We start from the raw sequence: 14,532 nt of genomic DNA, 5'->3' as shown, positions 1-14,532 counted from the left end.
AAAATACTTCAATAGTGCCGCCTTTACTTCTTTGGTACTCGTTGTGAGAACCGGGTATAATCTGACAAATTTGGTAAATGCGTCGATAACCACTAATATGTGTTTTCTTTTTGACTGTAGTGCTGGTAATGGGCCCAAATGATCTAGATGGACTGTGTGAAAAGGTCTAGGTTTTTTCGGGATACTGTGCAGTGCCCTCGCATTAGGTCTATGGGGGGCAGAATACATTATACATTTCACACAGTTTTTTCTTTGTTTGTCTATTTTCTGCTTCATTTCCGGGAACCAATAATGCTCCTTCATTTTTAAATAGCATTTATCTACTCCCAGATGACCTAACTTTTCATGGAGATCTCGGATTATCTCGGTCTCCATGTCTTTCGGAACAAATAAACGTAATACTTCATTAACTTTTTTGTACACTACCCCATTTACCATGTCGAATCCATTTACGGCCCCCTCTTCTAACTTCAGTTTCAATTTGTTTATTTCCGGATCCCTGGACTGGGCTGCGCATAATTGGAAGTCTATATCTTCTGCTTCTATGGTAGCTACTATTTTGTTGTTATCCTGTTCTATCCTGGATAGTGCATCAACATGCCCCATTTTCGCTCCGGACCTGTGCACAATACTGTAATTATAGTTTTCTAATTCTAATGCCCATCTTGCTATTCGGCTATTAATGTTTCTCTTGGCCAGTGTCAACGTCAATGAATTACAATCAGTCACAATTTTAAACTGTATCCCTTCCAAGTACGCTCTAAATCTCCGCAGGGAATAAATTATAGCCAAAGTCTCCAATTCAAAACTGTGATAACGTGTTTCGGCGTCTGTTGTCCTTTTCGAAAAATAAGCTACAGGATGAAAAGCACCATCGTCCTGTTTTTGCATTAAAACAGATCCGAATCCTACCGCGCTGGCATCACAGTGTAGCTCTGTTTCTCTCTTAGGGTTATATATGGCCAGTATCGGGCCCGATGTCAGGCGTTGCTTAAGGATTTCGAAGGCCTCTTTACAGCTGTCCGTAATTATGTATTTAACTCCTTCTTTTGTTAATTCGTATAATGGCTTCGCTATAAGAGAAAATCCCTTCACAAATTTTCTGAAATATGAGCAGAGTCCTAAAAATGACTGCAACTCTCTAACATTTTTAGGCATTGGATACTTTCTGATTGCTTCCACATGTCCTTCTGACGGCTCTATACCTTTTCTAGAAACTTTATAACCTAGATATTCGATCTCGGTGTATGCGAATTTACATTTTTGCATCTTAAGCTCCAGTCCATATTTGGCTAATCGATTCATCACTCTTTCTAGTAAGTTGACGTGTTCTTCCAGTGTCCTCGAGGCTATCACAATATCGTCCATGTATATTACTATTTCATTTTTTTCTAAGAAGTCCTGGAAGATTCCCGCGATAAAGCGTTGAAATACCGCAGGCCCATTCTTTAGTCCAAATGGTAGTCTTAGAAACTCGTATTGACCGTTTGGTACTACGAAAGATGTGTATTTTACCGAGTCCTCTTCTAACCTCACGTGGTAAAAACCTGACTTCAAGTCCATTATAGTAAACCACGACTTCCCTTCTAGGTACTCCAGACAGTCCTCAATCAATGGGAGGGGGTAATTATCCCTTACAATAATCTTATTGAGGGACCTATAGTCCACACACATTCTAGTTTCTCCGCTTTTCTTCTTAGTGAGTACGATTGGCGACGCGTACGGCGAGTTACTGGGACGTATAATCCCTTTACTTAATAGGTCTGAGATAATCTTACTCACTACCTGCTTTTCCGCGAACGAAAGTCTCCTGGGTGAACTGTAGGTCGCATTCCCAGAGTTCACCAAGATCGACGCTTTAAATTCAAACGTTTTCGGTTCATCTTCCAGTTGTGCATAGTAATTTTCTCCGATTAGGTTGCGTATCTCTTGTCTTTTATACGTGTTCAACTGTGGATTGATGTCCCATTCTTCCTCGGCATACTCATTGTGTACTCTACCTATTGCCTGCAGGTTGTTAAAATTCCCGCCCTTTTCCACCTCTTCAATAGCGCACACGTTTGGCTTAGTTGGTAATAGTTTGAAATCTATTTCCCTGTCATCCATTTCCTCTTTCATCCCTTTAGGATGTTCTATGGTCCGCAGTGGGTTAATGTCCATTACCCCTTTTATACCTTCAGGATGTTCAACGGTCCGCAGTGGGTTAATGTCCATTACCGCATTTATACCTTCAGGAAGTTCTACGGTCCGCAGTGGGTTAATGTCCATTACCTCCTTTATACCTTCAGGATGTTCAACGGTCCGCAGTGGGTTAATGTCAATTACCCTTTTTATACCTTCATGAAGATCTACGTTCCGCAGTGGGTTAATGTCCATTACCTCCTTTATACCTTCAGAATGTTCTACGGTCCGCAGTGGGTTAATGTCCATTACCTCCTTTATTCCTTCAGGATGTTCAACGGTCCGCAGTGGGTTAATGTCCATTACCCTTTTTATACCTTCATGAAGATCTACGTTCCGCAGTGGGTTAATGTCCATTACCTCCTTTATACCTTCAGAATGTTCTACGGTCCGCAGTGGGTTAATGTCCATTACCTCCTTTATTCCGTCAACGTTCCGCAGTGGGTTAATGTCCATTACCTCCTTTATACCTTCAGAATGTTCTACGGTGCGCAGTGGGTTAATATTCCCTTTTCCTACTGTTTCCCCAAGACGCTTTACCTCGTGTTGGGAATGAAACCACCCTTCCTTTTTCCGTTGATTAACCCCAGCCAAAGCAATGCACAGTTTATTTTCTTTTTCATCGTTTATTTCTAACGGCCCTTTTTTGAATTCAGGTTTTGGGTCCGTATACAAAAATAAGTTTACAATATTTTTCCCGGATCTTTTCGAAAGTCCCTCTGGGTCCGGATTCTCATTCTTAACACATAAAATAATAGAAAATGACTTTAAGAAATCTCTACCGAGTATCAAAGTACACGGGGCACTACTAACTAAAACAAATAAATTCAGTTTTTCTTTTTTTCCTCCAAATTCTACAATTGCTGCTATTCGCCCACACACCTTTATCCTCTCTCCATTCAAACTTCTAAACTGCGAAATAGTTTCCTCCTCCAATCTAATCTTTGGGCACAGCGATCGAACCACAGCACAGCTAACAAAACTACAAGGGCTACCAGTATCAATTAAGGAAGAAATGAGACGAGAGTTAGACCCATATATTGTAGAACCCAGAACCACTCTTACCTTTGTATCCCAGTTCAATTCTCCTTCTTCTTCCGATAGGGCTGCAACCGCTCGGAGCGGGCAATGCATGCGCAAGTGGCCAGTTTGCCCACATTTGAAACAGGCTCCCATAGGCCGCATCTCCTTTCGGCAGCTAGTTGCATAGTGTCCGTATTGATGGCAATTAAAACATCGCACCTTTGCCACAGGTTGGTCTGCTGGAATGGTCTTGGCTTGACGCTGACTTCTCTCCAAAACCATTTTTTCATATTTCGGAATTAACTCCTTGAATTGTGCCAATGTTGTTACGCTAAAGAATATTGATGCGGCCACAGACTTATCTTGCATTCCGTCAACGATATATTCAACAAGTTCTCGTTCAACTATCGGGGCATCTTCTGACAGTTCCTTCATTACTAAAGTATATCGATGCAGGCTCTCGGTTGCCTTATTCCATTTGCGAGCGTCCAGTGTTTTTAACACCTCTCTTGTTCCGACAGGTTTTTGAAACTCGGCACGTAGTTCTATTTTTAGCTTTCCCCACGTATCGGATTTCGTGCTACGTAGGAACACGGCGGCGCTGCCTGCCATCATACGTCGGGCATAAATGAATTTTTCAGAGGGGCCACAGTTCATTACATCAGTCACTCTGTCAAATTCTGATATCCATTTTATAACCGGGTATTCGTCATCGCCCGTGAATTTTTGCAGTACTCCTTCCACATCAGCAAAAGTGGCCACGCACTTTTTCTGGCCTTTTTGCCCTTCTAACTCCATTATTTCTTTCTCTAGCTTTAGAATTCTCAATCTAGCCTGCAGCTGTCTTTCAATGGCTTCTGTTTCGTCCAACTCGGCTAGTTTTTCTTCTTTTGTATGTTCTGCTTGGGCGTGTTCAGCATGTTCATTTGTATCTGCCGTTTCGGCTCGTTCAGCCCGTATATTTTCTTTTGCATGTATATACACTTTTTCACTTTCGTTTGTTTGAGCCGTTGACGATGCTGGCAGCATCGCCGCTGCTTCTTGTTGTAGTGGTGGTGGTGACGCTGTTGCCCCCACCACTCCTCTCACCAATTCCCGTAGCTGCCCTATAGTTGCCGTTGGGGGAAAATCTATTCCAGCTTCTGTTAATTGATTCACCAGAGTATCACGTACCATTTTATTTTCATGTGTTCGCTATACCACCTTTAATAATTTTTCAGCTCAATTTTTTCCGTTTTTTGTTTTACTTCGCTGGGTATAAACTGCTTTATTTCTTTTTTCCTTTTATTTCTTCAGTTTTTTCCTCAGTTTTTTTTTCAATTTAACATTCATTCACATAGACATATATTTTCCAATCTTCAGTTTTCTTTTTCTATTTCACGTTTCAATTACTTATACGGTTTTCAGGACTTTTTCTTCTAGGTTGGCTTTTCCTTATTTCACAATTGTATTTGCGTAGTTATTGTCCACACCTGAAGCTGAAGCAGTCTTCTTCGTTCGCCGGTTACACAAGTAATGGCTTGTATCTTTATTTCATTCTTTTTTATCTATACTAGTATACATGATTTTACAAATACATGGTTGTATTTTTATCGTATTAAGTGTTATCGATATTTGTTTAATTTATAATGGGTGTGTTCGTTGATATTTCTACTACAAATTTTTTTTTTTTATGATGTGCAGCTATAAGCAATGTTGAAATAATAAAGTGAGAGATATTTCAAGTTCGGGAGAGAAAACGTTAAAATTTTTTACAATTCATTATCTTTTCTTGTATTGTATTTGTTTTGCACACTTCTTATCAATACAAAATCAGAGTGGTTGAATTTTATCCTTGTTTTGAGTTCGCAAAAAAATTAAAAAATTTTCTATGTATTTTACAACCAAATTGAAGTAAAATCGCCAAAATTTTGATGCAGCTATGTATGCCAAAAATGCTGCTATTGAATGTGCACTAAAACATAATCGGGTATGTGATGAAAACCGAATCGACTCGATTTGCAGAATCGAAATGGTATATAATCAGAGTGCCGTTGATGATATTTATGGTTTTGCTTCGCAAAAGCCCCTTATTTTAATAATATTTTTAAAATCCATTTTCAATTTCATTAAAATATTCACCAAAACTAGAGATATACGATTTCGATTTATGGCAAAACGAGTCGAATCGTTTTCCATCACATACCCGAATATCTTGAACGGTATCTGTAGTTGCCTATAAACAGATTTTTGGTCAGGTAACGCCAAAATGCAGCTATGAATGATGTAGGTAACCAGAAATTACTGTAGTAACGCCAGAAACGCCACGGAAAATAACGAAATGTACAAAAATCATGAAATTTTAATGCTCTGTAGCGTTACGTAAATCTACTTTAAGATGTAGTTATGCCCGTAATTTCTACGCGTAGTTATTTATGAGTTCATAGATATCCCCCGTGTAAGTAAAATTTCATAATTTCAATGCATATGTTACGTTACCGGGTCGAAAACGGCCGTGTTACTTACACCAAGGATTTTGCCTGGTTGATCATTGCCAATGTGCTAAAAATTGTAAAACACTTATATGTGGCAATGTTTTTACGAAATCATAAATGAAAATCATCAATGTTACCACATGTTTTCAAAATTTACACGCCTTGGTAAATGGCACGTAGAAATTACCAAACGCGTAGGTAAATATATGTAACTAATAGGTAGCTAGCTATCCGGTTACCTAGGGCTAGAAATTGCGGGCATTAGTTGAATTTATATGAATTATTGACCCAAAGTATATAAATTCAACAGAAAAAGTTCACACTATTTAAAATACAATTTTGAAAATTGGTACATAATACCAAATGAAGGCGAACCATTCATACAACAATTTCATCCCGGTTTTCGGTATTTTGAAATTTTTATCTTCTCGGTTTGGCACATATATTCCAAAAATTTTTAACCACATTCGCTTTTTTGATCTAATTTCCATAGAGAACTGTCACTATCGCAAGATTTTCAGTATCTCTTAGCCTACTATTTAAGAACATCGGCTATAATATGCAATTCATATAAAAGAGTTATATATATATATATATACAGTTTGTCAAGTAATTGTTTTCGAACCAAGAAAACTAACATTTTTCTGTATTAATTAATGAAAAATTACTGATAATTGTGATAAAAAATGTCGGGTTTTTTGCAAAAATTAGTTGGACGACTTATTTAAGACAAGATTGTATGTATAAATAAAAAATTAACCCACGTAGACCAAAAAAAGATAACGAAAAGCAATAACTACATGTAATGCAAGTTGTCAAATAAATGTTTTCGAAACGTAATGGAGGTTCCAATATACCCCATATTTTCGGTAAATACTTGAAAATCAGGACAATTTATGCATTTTATTTTTAACAGGGAGTAACTACTAACAAGTATCAACAATATTAGTCATCGAATATCCGTACTAGGAGGGTTACCATATGGACCAAGGGAGTACCAGGTCATATTACATGTAAACAGGGTCCTGTAGGTTTTAAACCGGGAATATTTGAAAACTAAGACGTTTTATGAGTTTCTTTAGTTCACTAGGATGGATTGTCATCAACTAAAATAAATATTACCTTCAGAATAATTAAATCAGGAGGGTTGCCAGATGTACGAAAAAGGTACCATGTTATATAAACAGTAAACGAGACCACCTGTGTCTCAAAACAGGGCACCGAAGTTCGTTATTTCACTTAATATTAATTAAGAGGTAATAACATTTCACGAAACTATCGGAAATATCGCAGTAAGAGACTAATATTGCTTAGAAATGTATGGGGTACAGATTTCGACAATTTTCAGAAATGCCTACTACGACCTATTGGACTCATTTAGTGTACTCTGCAATACTACTCAGCATATTTTTTAAGGGAAAAATAATGCTGGCGGCAAAATAATGCTTCAATTTTACCATGGAAGCCAAAAAACTTAGAGAATTCCTCTGAACTGGCTCTAAACAGTGGACATCGGATGTCCATTATAAAATCAGTATAGACTGACAATATCTTGCATATGTATTTCTAAGCGATATTTGTACCTTTATGTCATATTTTGATTTGTTTTAGAGGATTGTTTCTTCCATTAATTTAATTTGAGTTAAATAAACAAATCTTAAGCCCTGGTTATGGATTCAGGTGGTCTCATTTACTGTTTATATAACCTGGTACCTTTTTCGTACATCTGGCAACCCTCCTGATTTAATTATTCTGAAGGTAATATTTATTTTAGTTGATGACAATCCATCCTAGTGAACTAAAGAAACTCATAAAACGTCTTAGTTTTCAAATATTCCCGGTTTGAAACCTACAGGACCCTGTTTACATGTAATATGACCTGGTACTTCCTTGGTCCATATGGTAACCCTCCTAGTACGGATATTCTATGACTAATATTGTTGATAATTGTTAGTAGTTACTCCCTGTTAAAAATAAAATTCATAAATTCTCCTGATTTTCAAGTATTTACCGAAAATATGGGGTATATTGGAACCTCCATTACATTTCGAAAACATTTATTTGACAACTTGCATTACATGTAGTTATTGCTTTTCGTTATTTTTTGTTGGACTACGTGGGTTAATTTTTTATTTATACATCCTATCTTGTCTTAAATAAGTCGTCCAACTAATTTTTGCAAAAAACCCGACATTTTTATCACAATTATCAGTAATTTTTTCATTAATTAATACAGAAAAATGTTAGTTTTCTTGGTTCGAAAACAATTACTTGACAAACTGTATATATATATATATATATATATATACCCTGTAGGAAATGTCAATAGTGAATCTATACTGACTTCCTACTGACATTGTCAACAGTACTACTGACAAACTGTAGACAACTAATGTAATTTCCTATAGACATTTTGTATGAACGTGTCATTCGAAAGTCAGTACTGACAATGGAACTAGTATGTCAATAGTAAGTCAGTAGTTCCTGAGGAACCATGTGTTGACATTGGAGGTAGTAAGTCAGTATAGACATTGGAGGTAGTAAGTCAGTATAGACATTGGAGGTAGTGAGTCAGTATAGACATTGGAGGTAGTGAGTCAATAGTACCAGATATTCAATACTAAATTGTTTAGGTTATTTGGAACTTTTCATAGATAAAACAGCTATATAGTACGTTTAATAAGAAGATGAAGCTACACATTTGTTTAAATACTATATTTCATTAAAGAATAAAAACAAATAATATTGAAAATGCTAAAAATGTACAAATTGCGTATTACAGTATTTTCATCTTTTTAAATGGCTAAGCCAAAGATTCCACATAAGTAAAAATTACAGCCTGTTTCTGTATGTCGAAAGAAGAATGTGTGCGAATGAAACACGCCCAAACCTTTGCTTTTGCTTCAAAACGAAAAACAAATTTGAAAAACACACAAGAGTTTGGGCGAGTTTCATTCGCACACATTCTTCTTTCGACATACAGAAACAGGCTGTTAGTAAATAAAGACAATGCTTTCAAGGCTGCTTAAATATTTTAACTTATAAATAATAAAAAACGTTCTCGTTTTATTTTCTTGGCCAAGTCGCACCAATGACTTGTCTGCTTAAAATAGTTCTTCTTCTGTTGCACTTAACGTTTTATCAAGCGATTCGCTGAATGTTGATATAACATCTAGGAATTGAAAAGAATAAACATGTATAAATAAACATAAATAAAAAATATGTCCTTAAATTTGCTTACCTATTGCAGCTGTATAACATTGGAAAAATCTCACAATCGATTTTTGCCAAATAATTCTTCAACATTGTAATTCATTATTATGTTTAGTTGCATTCAGCATTTCCAGCGAGACGGGACAATATATACATCAGGCTCCACAATCTTCTCTAAAGGTTCCACATAATGTCTAATTGTCCAAATTTCACCACAAATGTTGTTAGTCGCCTCAGAATTCGTACTTTGCTATAGAATTGTTTATTTTTCACATGTATTTTATATTTTCTTTTGCTCATACTTGTTATTGAAATTATATGCCTAAAGTTTTCACGATATTTTATTGATTTTTACAAAAACACTTTTTTCACCAACCGCAAAAATTATTTTACGCCAAACAATTAAGAAAATTAAAAAAAGGATGCTTCGTTGCTATCATCTGTCAATATACACAATGCTTCTTCTTATTAAGGTAAAGGTATCAATAGTTGACAACCTGGTGACAAAGTGTTGACTTTGTTCACATATTAGTAGACAAAGTGGCGACATGTCAACACATGACCCCACACTTCCTACAGGGTATATATATATATATATATGTACGTAACCCTTTGAGGGTTACGTCTTTGGGCATTTCAGGTGATGGGAGACTTCTCTCATATCAATGAGTGCACCCCGATTCATATTAGCTGAATGATATTGTTACGAATGTAACTGATAGGTTTAAGTTAATTTAGTTTAATTTCCGTTAATTTAAAAATTTGAATTGTAACGTAACGTTTTATTACGCAGTTATTTTATTTAAGCAACAACAACTACCATGTAGAACTCTCTTCATCATTCTAGTCGTTACATTACCTTTTGTTAATGTTCTTTTGTTTGTTTTGCCAAAATCATGTAATTATCGTTTAGTTTGTTACTTCTTTTCTTGCATTTATTTGTTGTTGTAATTACGTCATTGATCATCCCCCATGTATGTGAGTCTGGTTGTTCGCTTAGTGCGAATGTGCGTCTGTGTGTTCGTTGTACATATTCGAGGAGTTGCCAGACATTTTCTAGAGGACTCTCGAACAGGGAGACTTTGGGATATAAATACAGGGGAACTGGCAATGACGAGTGAGTTGTGTTTTAAGCGTTGAACTGAACAGATCGGTTAAATAAGAGCTGCGTGCTAACTAGAGACTTGCTGTGTGCTTTGTAATTAAAGTCGGTTCTGAATAAGTGTAATAAAGTAAATAAAGCATTGTAGAAACGTAATCTAAAACGAACCCTGTTTTATTTGGTACAAATCGTATCGGGGAATAAAACAACGTCTACACGGAGATTAGTTAAATCTAATTCCGTAACAATATCATATCATTGATATGGGACGTACAGTTTATCGCTGAGTCCGAACGGCGTGTCTAAGACACCACTTCTGTAGAGAAGTTTTACATGGCTGAAATACTCAGGAAATGTCGCCAACATTACTGAGGGGTATATTTCCACCGTTGAAAAGTGTTTGATGTTGCCTGGCCGGGGAATCGAACCCACGACCTTCGTGTGCAAGGCAAAAAGAGTTTCGCAGGGGTATAACTCAATATTTTGTCTCTGTATAAGCTACTTTTATAATATTTATCTGAATGAAACTTCTTTGAATTAGACAATTAGACATTAAACAAGATGAATAATTTGAATCCGCGAATGCAGATTGGACTTGTATCGAATATTTCTAATCCAGCTTTTGTGTCGATAACATACGAAAATAATAATCTTTTATGTCTTCTAAACATAACTATTTTACAACAATTGATAGGTACCGTGCAAGCCAACTAAAAGCTCCAAAAATTTCATTAAGAAAATGGGAAAGCGTTTATGCACGGATTCGGGAGATATAGACTACCGTTCATAGACTCCGAATTCTACTCGCCGTACTGCTTGAGACTACCACGGCGTTTTTGCTATTTATTAGAAAAAGAATTCAAACATTTTTATACCCTCCACCATAGCATAGAGGCTATATTAAGTTTGTTTTTCAGTTTGTAACGCAGTGAAATAATCATTTGCAACCCTATAATAATAATAATAGTAATAATAATAATAATAATAACTAAAACAAAACTTAAAACACGTCTTTCCCGACACAAATCTGATCAAAAAACGGACAAACCTATTGAACAAAAAACCGCATTAGGAGTTCATTGCACGCAAACAGGGCACAAACCTGACTTTAAAAACGTTGACATTCTGGCACATGAAAATAACTACAAAAGACGATTTACTCTAGAAATGCTTCATATTATTAATATACCGACTGACAAAAGAATAACCCCCAGTTTTTGTAAACATTTTTATTCTTCTCACACGAATTGTCAAATTTTGTAGATCGATTTACTCGCTTTAGCGCAAATGTAGAGCACTAATTTTTAAATGAGGAATCCTTAATGATATATGGAACGGGTATACGAAAAATTAGATGTGTATGTCATCTGGGGGCTGAGCTATGAATGCCTAAATTATTACGAATATAGACGAACGAAGAAAAATAAGTTACAAAAACTGGGGGTAAATTTTAAGACTGACACATACCACTGTGCACATATATATAGAAACTTAGTTCATAAGCATAGACGAAAGCTCAGTTGACGTTTACATTAGAAACACAATAGTCGCTCTTCTTCCATAAATTCAGGTAAAATGAGAATAACTTGTGTTACATTTATATATTTTATAAGTTGTAATCATGGTAGAACAAATATAAGGTAAAGTTAATACTACAACAACTACAACTCGAACAACAACCACAAAGGAATTTGTTTTTGTTTGTAACGTTACTGCCAGTTGTATTTGTAAACAAAACAAGGAAATGTCTATAAATTATTGGAATTTAAAAAACTAATAATTTTTCACATTTGGTTCAATATTTTGGAAAACATGAATGAAAATTCGTTACATTTTCAATTTTTATGTTTCCACATCATTCCACTAAATGCATAAATTCTCGCAGAAAGTAGAATTCTTGCAGAAAAGTTTGGGGTCGCTGGAAATTCATAGAAAAAGGAGAAGCTGTTTCAATGTTTTGTTTTAGAAATCAAAGAAGCACATGTTTATTAGGACTTTATTTTTTTTTAAATTTTAACAAAATACCTCACATATTAACAAACGTTGTATCGCCTCTACAAGCGGGGATTTACTGCGCTACTTATCGTTCGAACTTGGAGGAAGTTACATATCATTGATATGAAGAAGTCTTTCACATATTTTTTTCTCAAAAAATATGTCCCTAATGTACATCGAAATAGAAATAAATGTATAAAATGTCATATGAAATTTGACACTAACGTTACAACCCAGTTCAGTCAGCTGTGTATTGCTGCTACCTTTTCTTATTCGACCATGAGTTGTAATTATAAATTTATGTTTTTAAAACAGATCCCTGAGGATGATTGTCGAAGACAATTGAAATATTGGAAATAAAACTTAAAACAACCAAATAAAAAACAGTCTTTTAATGACCTTCAGCCAAACTATTACCAAACAATAATAATAATAAGAATAATAATAAGCACTTACAATGAACGGCTTTCCAATAAGAATCACCAACAACCTTATTGAGCAAAGGAAAACACGACGAAGAGAAGATAAAGTAGAAAAAACATACAAATCAATGATTTACATACCACACATATCCGAAAGGTTCCAAAGATCAAATTTATATGACAAAAACAAAATTGTAATAGCCCAGAAAACAAACAACACTCTAAAACATCTCTTTAGTAACACCAAGAACATAATACAAAACGAAGACAAACACAACGTCATATACAAAATAGAATGCGAGGGTAATAGCAATGAGCAATGTGGACAAATGTACGTAGGCACAACAAAAAATAAACTTAAGACGAGAATGTCAGCTCACAAGTCTAACATTAAAATGAGAAACCAAAATATTACTCAAACAACGGCACTTGCGGAACATTGCAAGAGAAATAATCACCTGCCAAACTTCGATAACGTGAAAATACTCCAAATTGAGAACAATTACAACAAAAGATTAACATTAGAAATGCTACACATAAACAATTTACCACCAACCAAACGAATAAATTTCAAGAGCGACACGGATAATGCTGCTTATTGTTATCGCCATCTCACACAAAAAAATAGATCGTGCAATATGTAAAACAACTCAGTGCAATATTTACATTAGACGATGATAGTGAAAGTTCTATCGTAGTTTTTAAGTAACACTTGACACTTAGTTTATACGGTTTTACATGTAAGCGCAATTTTTATAATTTTTGTGTGGTAATGTTTCTGTTTTTATTGTTGTTTAACTTTTACAAATTGCTGTGATAATATTAAAATGCATAAATATTTTGTAGATTCCCTGAAGATGCAATGTAACTCATTGCGAAATATTGGAAACCAATAAAAAAATAAAATCTGGCCTCAAGCTCAAATAAAGTCTTTCATTACATAATAATTATTATTATTATTGTTCCACAAACATCCCAGATGGGACAAGGGAGACTTCTCTCATATCAATGAGTGCACCTCGATTCATATTAAGCTCAATGATATGGGACCTACAGTTTATCGCCGAGTCCGAACGGCGTGTCTTAAGACACCACTTGTAAAGAAGTTTTACATGGCTGAAATACTCAGGAAATGTCGCTTTGCAACCCTATAAATTATATATATTCTTGATCAGGGTAAAATTCTGAGTCGATTCATGCAAGTAATGGTAGTATTATCATCAGGAATATAATAACAATATTTAATTAATTAATAATTTAATTTAATAATATTAATAACTAAAAGTCATTAAGGCCTTCGTACATAAGCCGACTTGCTTGCTTACCTTGCTTACTTCTGATAAAAGAATAAACAAGAAAAGGGCAACCCAGTTCTAAATTTCTTCGCCCTTCTTTATTCTTTTATTTTTATTATGTCAAAAATGAAGCAGGAAAGCAAGGCAATCAGGCAGAGCACCTTATGTACGCAGGCCTTTAAGGCCGAGGAAATTTAGTACATTTTCATTCATCTTTTTCCTTTTTTTTCTAAAAAATTTTGTGTTTTCAACACATTTTTCAATTTTGAATTTAGACATGACATAATTAATTTTTTCGATAAATTCTCTCATTTGTTAGGGATGGGACATACTTATTCGTCGTTCAGAGAGTATTTCTAATCGAACAACGTAGAAAAATCGTCGTTCGTTCATAGAATTTTGTGTGGGGAAATAAGTAATTTATTCGTAGTTATGGGTCGAACAACGAATAGAGAACGAACGACGTACCGTGGAAACGGGCTATTAGAAATACTCTCTGAATGACGAATAAGTATGTCCCATCCCTAACAAATGAGAGAATTTATCGAAAAAATTAATTATGACATGTCTAAATTCAAAATTGGAGCATTTGTTGAAAACACAAAAATTTTTAGAAAAAAGGAAAAGGATGAATGTACATTAATGAACTAAACATTTTATATAGATGCAGGAGGAAGATGGTTGTGTTTCCTTCTTAATTCCACACACATTTCTTGTCCATTAGTTCAAAATCGTGGCAAAAATCAGAAACAAAAGGAAACAAATAACTGAAAGTCTGTATACACAAACATTGTTTTGACTTGTCTCTCCCTCTCTCTTTAATTTTG

At 35.1% G+C, this 14,532-nt stretch overlaps 1 protein-coding gene across 1 annotated transcript; it reads right to left on the bottom strand.

Moving 5' to 3' along the window:
- Nucleotides 1-2,787: 2,787 nt before the first annotated feature.
- LOC141391406 (uncharacterized) lies at nt 2,788-4,763 on the bottom strand. The gene is made up of 2 exons (XM_073964307.1): nt 3,247-4,763; nt 2,788-3,172 (listed from the first exon to the last, which is right to left on the bottom strand). Exons 1-2 carry the CDS (start codon nt 4,378-4,380, stop codon nt 3,164-3,166), a joined length of 1,143 nt encoding a protein of 380 aa, XP_073820408.1. The 5' UTR covers nt 4,381-4,763; the 3' UTR covers nt 2,788-3,163.
- Nucleotides 4,764-14,532: the final 9,769 nt, after the last annotated feature.

The sequence above is a fragment of the Musca autumnalis genome, unplaced genomic scaffold (genome assembly GCF_047663935.1).
Source record: "Musca autumnalis isolate F117 unplaced genomic scaffold, ASM4766393v1 scaffold_1, whole genome shotgun sequence".
Lineage (NCBI taxonomy): Eukaryota > Metazoa > Arthropoda > Insecta > Diptera > Muscidae > Musca > Musca autumnalis.
The sequence above is the reverse complement of the archived record's forward strand: the minus strand, read 5'-3'. Positions and strand labels throughout refer to the sequence as shown.